General features: G+C 46.8%; 1 protein-coding gene across 3 annotated transcripts in view; it reads left to right on the top strand.

The window, feature by feature from the left end:
• The first annotated feature begins 3,471 nt into the window (after nt 1–3,471).
• The window catches only part of ZNF292 (zinc finger protein 292), a 102,015-nt gene continuing 96,776 nt past the window's right edge, over nt 3,472–8,710 (top strand). For all 3 annotated transcript variants that reach the window (XM_089332935.1, XM_070073791.2, XM_008263179.5), the window contains exon 1: nt 3,472–3,666. Coding sequence is in view for 1 of the 3 variants with exons in the window: in XM_008263179.5 (XP_008261401.3) it covers nt 3,499–3,666 (168 nt within the window). In the remaining 2 variants the exon portion in view is untranslated. The remainder of the gene's footprint in view (nt 3,667–8,710) is intronic.

Here is an 8,710-nt window from a genome sequence, read left to right as displayed (position 1 = left end):
GTGTTTTTAATCGGTTCCAACAAGGTTTCCACCCACGCCCCCTCCGTTGCCCCTGGGCACAGCCCCTGAGTCCCAGATCTGGGGGCATTTTCCATCGGACCGAACCCCTCACATTTGAGATGCAGAGCTGTCGGTCCCGTGCCGACGCCCAGTCCTTTGGGAAACTGCAGCGTGAACCTGCCTGGAACAGGCAGCCTATGCCCGCGCCGTGGCCTCAGCAGCCCAGACTCGAGCATCCTTCACGGTCGGTTTTCGAAGGCCCGGCGCGCCGCCACGCCCCGGAAAGGCCCCAAGCGGCCTCCGGCGGGGAGCCAGGAGCCGCAGCGCCGTGGGCTTGATCCGCCGCCCCGGGTGGGAAAGCCGCGGCGGCCAAGGCCGGGGTTCCGGCCGCTGAGAACACGAGCATCCCGCGCGGCTGCGGCGCCGCCAATTCCCGGCCGCCGCCTGGGGAGCCGAGTCCGCGGAGCCTGGCGTTAACCGGGTCCGGAGGCGCAGACGCGATCCTCTTGAGCAGTCCCGCCGGCCGTGTAGGTGGCCGGGAAGAGAGTGCGCGCGCCCTGCGTCCTCACCCCGAGCTCGCTCTTTTCCGCCGCGGGCCTTCGCAGAGCCGGGGAGTGGGAAGAATCTGTCTAGTCTGAGCCCTGAGTGCTCCTTCGTCCGCTAACGCCGCGCTCCCTCATCCCTTCAGCGGCCCCCTGGCTTGGCGCCGCCTATTTGTAGCAGGCACAACCCAACCTCCTTCCCGTCCTTAGGCCTTGCTCTTTCAAGAATTCTAGAAGCAAGCGGGCCGCTGGAGAACTAGTGAAGCACGTCTGTCCCTTCCCGGGAGGGCCTCGCCAGCTTTGATAGCCGCGGGGTGCGAGTAGGGGGTCTCCCTGACTTGGAAGTTGAGTCTTTTGTGGGCAGTGAAGGTGCTCTATGATACCACAGCCAGAGCAGTCGCGCAGTGCTCAACCCGGGGACGGGTACTCGCAGCGGGGAGACTGAGTTCCCTAGCTCTCTCGGTCCAGGGCCTTATCCATTTATTCTTGATGGGCTGGTCCTTCAATCCCCGCCAGGAACTTAGTGAGAGAAAGCGAGCGAGCGAGCTAGCTATGAACTAACAGCTTGGTACTTAAGGAACCAATGAACTGGGGCACAGTGAGTCACGGGTAATTGTTGATAAAACTTTTCTATGGATAAGAAGACCGCTAAGACAAGGTCAACCTGTCAAAGGATAGTACATTAAATTAAAAAAAAAAAAACAACTCTGTACTTCCCTACAGATTTATTGGATATTCTGTTTAATCTACACACATTTTTCACAATGGAACACTTGTCATATTTTATGTATCATCACTTTCCCACAAAACTGTGAACTTCCTCAAGGAAAGTATAGTTTTTATTCAACCTCGGATTTCCCCAAGCCAAGCAGTGTCTGTAAATATTAAGTACTCAATTCGTGAGTGTTAATCATACCACTGACCCCCAGTCTTTAAGTTTCCAGTAGACGCTAAACATTTCTGGGTGTATGCAAAGGGGAAGGAATGCAGGAATGGGGAAACAGGGTTCACACACCCAACCCAAAAAGGAAAAAAGATAAAAGGCAAGTAAGTGACCTAGCAATCCATGCTGGTGGATATCACATAGTGACTGGGCTCAGGATCAATTTGCTAATGAAATCTCCTTAGTTTTAGGTTTTTCATGGTCAGATTCTTCGGCAGTTCCTTTAAAAGTCAGTGTGAGATCTATTTCTCTACCTGCTCCCCAATCCCTCTGGGCTGTTTATAAAGTAGCTGATGAAAAATGAGCTCTGCTAGCCTTCCATATCTTATCTGTCCCTGGATTTACTGGTGCTAGCCTAACCTCACTTTCTAGATTTTTTACTAGAATCTTAAAGTAACAAACTGGTGAGCCCTGGTTTGGGTATCTAAAATACTTAGGATAGTGAAAATACTGAAAATCCCATCCGATGTAACTGTTGCTTTTTCAGCTCTCAGTGCTACTATTGTATCCTTTCGCTTCAGCCTTTGAACATACACCATAGTTTCTTCCCCAAGTACACATTTTAAAGAGTCTACTTTGTTAATATGTAAAACTGATACTGTTTTTCATAGGCCTGCTCACCTTACATAATGCCTCTTGTAAAACATCACACCACTGCATGACATTCTGGACAACATACTATCTACAACACTTTTCATTAATACTAGCAGTCTTTTGCAGAGACCACAATAGGAATATTTTTAGAAGCTTATGCTAGAAACATACGCTTCAATCAGAATAGCAAAAGGACTAAATACCTAATTTATATCCTTGTTTCTCAATTTTTGTAGACAATGCAGTAAGATAGGCCTCTTGTCCAATATGCTAACACTAACAAAATATTATTTCTATTACGAAATTTAGGGATTTCTGTAGTATCTCTTCTTTTATCCTACAATGCCATTTCCGTGGTCACACCAGAAAAATCTGTTGGTATTTATAATTCTCAACAAACGTGTTCTTTTATTTTAGCATCAATTTCCTCTTCCCCATTATGATTTTTTAATGAAGTCCTTATTACTTTTTTTTTTTTTTGCCTGACCTACTTTCTTTCCAAGAGCTTTCATACACGGGTTGGTGATCTCTGTAGTGTGCAGGAGAGTCTTAAACCACAGTGAAGCAGATTCGTTGGTTATCATTTACTCTAGAAATGTTTTCGTGGCTCAAAAATCACCTCGCTGCAACGTCCACGACTTCCTAGTCTGTCCAACCAGGCTCTCCGCTTTTGATGAGTTTGCTCCTTCTGCTCTGACCCAGTTGTTACCTTCCTTTGTTGCCTCCAACCCCTAGAGAACGTGTATTCCGGGGGAGAGGCGTTGTTGGGTCTGAGAGTCGAGTGGACCAGATCTGATTCCTCACGCACTGGAGCCCTCCTCCCCCGCCTGGTGAGGAGTCGGAGATGATTTGACAGTTCCTGGCCCGGCTCTGGCTCTCACGCTTGTGGTCCATGGGTGGGCTTTACCGTCTCCCTCTGCCCGGGCCTCTGGCCTGTCTCCAGGCCAATCGCAAACACAGCCATTTCTCGTGGCCATTCAGAACTCTCCCCGCGCCGTCCTCTCGGGAACACGGGGGCTCCTGTCCGTGGAACACTTCGGGGCCGAGGGGAAAGCCGCGGCGGGATCAGGACGCAGTCGACAGGGCAGCAGCCCCTCCCCAAGCTTTTTCCCGTCGCGGCGCCCACGTGACCGAAAGCAGGCCTCCACCGGCCCGCCTCTTTCGGCCGCCGCTGCCCACTTCCCGCTCGGGGTAAGCAAACCGCGGTCTTCCGCACCGCCCCAGCCCCGCCCTTCTCTTTTCCCCTCGCCTTCACCTCCCTCGGGCTCTCGCGCCACTCTCCGCGCCCTCCCCCGTTCCCCACCGGGCCCTTTGTACGTGCTCGGCGGCGTGCGAGCGCGCCCGGCACGTGACCCCGCCGAACGTGGCATTGTGTTATCACGTGACCCAGGTGCGTACGCGACGGAGCGGGGTGTGAAGATGGCGGACGAAGAGGCTGAGCAGGAGAGGTTGAGTCGCGGAGGAGGCGGCTGCGTCGCGGAGCTGCAGCGCCTGGGCGAGCGGCTCCAGGAGCTGGAGCGACAGCTGCGGGAGAGCCGGGTGCCGGCCGTGGAGGCGGCCACCGAGTACTGTCAGCAGCTGTGCCAGGTGAGGGCGCCCGGTGGTCCCCTCCCCCTTTCCTTTGCTAGAGGGGGAAGCGGGCGAACGAGCGCCTGGCGGCCAAGCGGTGGTCGTCGGCTGCCTTGGCATCGTCGGCGCCGCCGCCCTGGCGGGAGCGGACAACGAACGCGCCTTTGTGTGGCCGCCGTTGTGGCGGTGTTGTCCGCAGCTCCAGGCTGGGGGAAGGGAGTTGTGGTCAGGGCGGAAAATCCCCCTCCCCTTTCCTTCCCCGAAGTCGGGGCTCCGCGGTCTCAGCCGCTGCAGCCTGCGAGGATTGAAGAGGGCAAGAAGCGAATGGAGGCCAGGTCCTCTTCCTCCTCTTTTCATTGTGCGCTGGGGGATTACCGTGCCCGGCGCCTCTGCACCTCTGCTTTTCATTCTGACGGGCCTCCGCCCCCACTGGTTTGATTGCTTGGCCTTTCCCTGTGTTCATCCGTCCTGGCCCCGACCCGGTCCGTTCCGGTCCTCGTCCGCTCTTGTCTCCGGGCCTTTGTTGTTGGACTTTCGCCTTACGACTGAAGGGCCTTTGTTGACGTTCCGAGGGGCCGTCCCCACCGACCCCTTCCTACCGGGCGAGGCATTCCGGGTGTTGGGGGGGGGCAGTGCTGGCCAAGGTTGTCCCCTCCAGCTTCTTCTTGCTTGGTGCACCGCTTCCGTGCTAAAGATCGCGCTCTCCTCTCTGGCCAGGAGCTGTCCCTGTTTGTCTATCCTAGGGCTGAATGTCCCTCTGGAGCGGCTCTTCCACAGTCCGTTTTTCGTTTGTTTTCACTCTTCTAGAGTACGATCGCCGCCTCCCCCGCGCCCCTCCCCCGGGAGTCTTTCCTGTTTGGACTCTTGGTGACGCGGGAGAGGACCGAGGGTCTTGTGGAAGTGCTTGTTGAATTTCAGACCTTGCCTTCTTTTTCTTGCCCAAGGACACGCTTACTGGTAACTGGGTTCTAGCCAGGATTTAGAATGTTAACAGTAAGCTCAGGATGGAAGTCGGAGAGTTTTGTGTCTGCATTTGGACTTGATTACAGGCCTTCCAGGTACCTTTGAAATTTCAAGGTGCGGATGGCAGTAGTGAAGATTATTTTTGTTACATTGACTTCTTGGGGAGGAAAAAGACACAATTTTTACAGGTCTGCAGCGTTACCTCTAGCATTGTAGAGGATCCTTGTATCATTGTAGAGACTTTGTTTTGGAAAGATACTGATTGCACTTAAGGTCTGAATGGTGGACCATTTTAGCATTTGAGTAGAGGACATTTTCACTTACCTTTTAACCTCCAGATTCTGAAACCTTTATGAAATCAGGGATACCTGATCGTGTATCAGAGAAGACTCATTGTTGTATATACTATTTTGTTATTATTCGATGGCTCGTTTAAAAAAAAAAACCCTGAGATCAAGTGATGACTTGTGTAGCTTTACCTGCCATGTGAAAGTTCTCTGCCTATAGAAACATGGGTCTGGTGAATACCTGTACTAAAATTGTAGATTCTTCATTCCTTTTAAGTCCCAGAATTAAAGACTTATTGAAATTTGCCAATTTCTCTACTTTTGCAGTATTCACTTATTCTTAATTAGTCTTTACATTTGTTTTGGAAATAAAGTATTTCAATAAGACATTCATAATGGAAGGTCATTTATAAGTAGTCAGTTTTTTAATCAGTGGAAAGTATCACAGTCTAGCTTTTCTGAAAGATGTTTCCCCCCAGCAGTGTTCAGTCATGGTTTTAAGACTAGTTAAATAATTGTGGCCAGCATATTTACAAACAGGATGAATAATTGTTGGTAAATGGAATCTCAGGCAAGCCAAACTTTTTTTAAAGGGTGTGTGACATCACAAAATTATCACTTTAACATTATTTTTTAGTGGAGATATGACTTTTTTTTTTATTTTTTGACAGGCGGAGTGGACAGTGAGAGAGACAGAGAGAGAGAGAGAAAGGTCTTCCTTTGCCGTTGGTTCACCCTCCAATGGCCGCCGCGGCCAGCACGTTGCGGCCGGCGTACCCCGCTGATCCGATGGCAGGAGCCAGGTGCTTCTCCTGGTCTCCCATGGGGTGCAGGGCCCAAGCACTTGGGCCATCCTCCACTGCACTCCCTGGCCACAGCAGAGAGCTGGCCTGGAAGAGGGGCAACCGGGACAGAATCCGGCGCCCCGACCGGGACTAGAACTTGGTGTGCCGGCGCCGCAAGGCGGAGGATTAGCCTAGTGAGCCGCGGCACCGGCCGAAATATGACATTTTTTAAATCTGGGTGCAAATAATTTCCTGTGTTAATTTTATTAAGTGATTTATCTCACAAATTGTTTTTAATGACTGATGTCACTGATGTCAAACAGTAATGAAACAAATGCTACGTTGATGGATTTCAAAAAAAGTATCAAATATTTCATGCACTGCTTTCCCACAATAATTTAAATGCATTTGAAAGTGTTTTCCGTTATTTAAAAAGAGACAGTGAATTTGATGTTAGAGTCACTCTAGAACATTTTCTAGATATTTACCTATTCAGGGGTCAGTGTTGTGGCATGGTAGGCTAAGCCTCTGCCTATGGCGCTAGCATCCCATATGGGCACCAGTTTGTGTCCCAACTTCTCTACTTTTTGATCCAGCTCTCTACTTAGGGCCTGGGAAAGCAGTGGAAGATGGCCCAGGTGCTTGGGCCGCTACATCCACCTGGGTGACCCACAAGAAGCTCCTGGCTCCAGATCCATCCAGCTCTGGTCGTTGTAGCCATTTGGGGAGTGAACCAGTGAATGGAAGACCTACATATCTGTGTCTCCAACTTGCCTCTCAAATAAGTAAATAAATATTTTTTTAAAAAAGTAACCTATTCATTTTGGTGATATTGTCAAATGGGAGGTAACTCGAAACATAATTGTTTCTTTAAAATTGTATCTTGACCATTAATACCTCACATTTTGATATGAAAATTGACAAGAGCTTATTGGAGAAATTAAATATAGTATTAGACATTCTGGGAACTAGAAAGTATATCTTGGTTTCTAACCATGAAATCATCATTTAACTTTTTCTATTAAGCTTTTCCTGCAAAACAGGTATTTGTAAAATTTAAGAAGGCAAAGATGAATACACGTTGAGAGTTGGTATGCTTCAGAGTTAATATTGTAGTAGTGTTCAGCCAATTGTTGATGTTCATTCATTGTTGCGTTTTTGGTTGAATTTTCTTTAAAATTGTTTTTCTTTTTTTAAAACTGACCAATAATTGTACATATTTATAGGGTGTAATGTGCTACTTTGCTACATGTGTGTTCTGTGCAATGATTGAATCAGTATTAGCATATCCACCACGATTTTTTTAAATCATGATTTCATATCAAACATTCATGATTTCTTTCTGGTGTGATTGAAATCCCCTCTTCTACAATTTTGATATTTATTACATTACTGTTAATTATGTCACTCTACTTTGTAGTAGATCATCAGAACTTACTCCTAATTGTAATATTGTATCTATTGACTATTATGTCCCCCCTTCCCTTCCTCTCCCCTTCCCTCTTCTATGTCTGGTAACTACTCTTCTATTCTCTTGTGTGAGAACAGCTTTTTTAGATTCCACATATGAGTGAGACCATGCAGTCTTTGTTCTGTGTCTGGCTTGTTTCCTTTAATGTCTTCTGGTTCCATCTATGCTACTACAAAGGACTGTATTTTATCCTTTTTAACGGCTAAATAGCATTCATGTGGGGGAGGTGTCAGGATTTTCTTTATCCTTTTATCCATTGATAGACACAGATTGATTCCATAGCTTAGCTTTTTGAATAGTATTGCAGTAAGCACAATAGAGCAGATATCATTGACATACTGATTTAATTTCCTTTGGACATATACCTATTGCTGTATGATATGGCAATTGTACTTTTAATTTTTGAGGAGCTGCCTTGCTGTTTTCCATAGTAGTAATACTAATTTATATTCCCACCAAAAAGAGTGTCAAGGACCCACTGTTTCCGCATCCTTACCAGTGTTTGTCATCTTTTTGGTTTTTGATACTAGCCATTCTAACTGGAGTGTGCTGGTATCTCACTGTGGTTTTGTTTTGCTTTTCTGTGATGATTAGTGATGAGCATTTTCTTTGTGTATCTGTTGACTGTATGTCTTTTTTTGAGAAATGTGTGTTAAAGTCATTTGCCCATTTTTAAAATAAGATTTTTTGAGTTTTATTTTTGCTATTGAGTTGTTTCTTAGTGTAAGTAGTAACCCTTTTCTGGATGTATAGGGTGCAAATATTTTCTCCCACTCAGTACATTGTCTTTCCACTCTACTTACCGTGCAGAACTGTTTTAGTTTGATATAATCTCTTTTATCTATTTTTGCTTTTGTGGAGCATACTTTTAGGGTCATACCCAAAAAGTCTTCCTCAATCCAATGCTATATAGCGTTTCCCCTGTGTTTTCTTCTAGTAATTTCATGGTTTTAGGTTTGTATTTAAGTATTTGACCCATTTTGAGTTGATTTTTGTATTTGGGTCCAATGTGAAGTTTCTGCATGTGGATATCCAATTTTAGCAACACCAATAATTGAAGAGAGTGTCCTTTCCCCAGGTGTGTTCTTGGTACCTTTGTCAAAGATGAGTTGACTATAGATTAAAAATGAATTCATTTGTATTTTGAATTTTAACCTCAGTGAAAGGTGAGCTGCAGAATATAGTAAAACACAGAATAAAACCTGTTTATGATCCCTAGCTTATAGATTTCTCTTTCTTTCAAAAATGTTTTAATTTATTTGAGAGGCAGAGAGACAGAGAAAGAGCTGTCATCCACAGGTTCACTTCCCAAATGCCCCCAATGGCTAAAGCCAGGAGCCAGGAAAGCAGTCTAAGGTCTCCCATGTGGGTGGAAGGAACTCAGTTCTTTGAACCATTATGACTACCTCCAAAAGTCTGCATTGTCAAGAAGCTGAAATCTGAAAACAGGGCTGGGAATCTAACCCAGGTGCTCTGAATGTGAGATGTTCTTAAGGACAGGCTGAACTCCTACCTTGATTTTTTTATTTTTTAAATATTAGATATTTTTTCAGAAG

This window comes from Oryctolagus cuniculus, chromosome 5 (assembly GCF_051225735.1).
Source record: "Oryctolagus cuniculus isolate XC-2025 breed Fujian yellow rabbit chromosome 5, ASM5122573v1, whole genome shotgun sequence".
In the NCBI taxonomy this organism is placed as follows: domain Eukaryota; kingdom Metazoa; phylum Chordata; class Mammalia; order Lagomorpha; family Leporidae; genus Oryctolagus; species Oryctolagus cuniculus.
The sequence above is the reverse complement of the archived record's forward strand: the minus strand, read 5'-3'. Positions and strand labels throughout refer to the sequence as shown.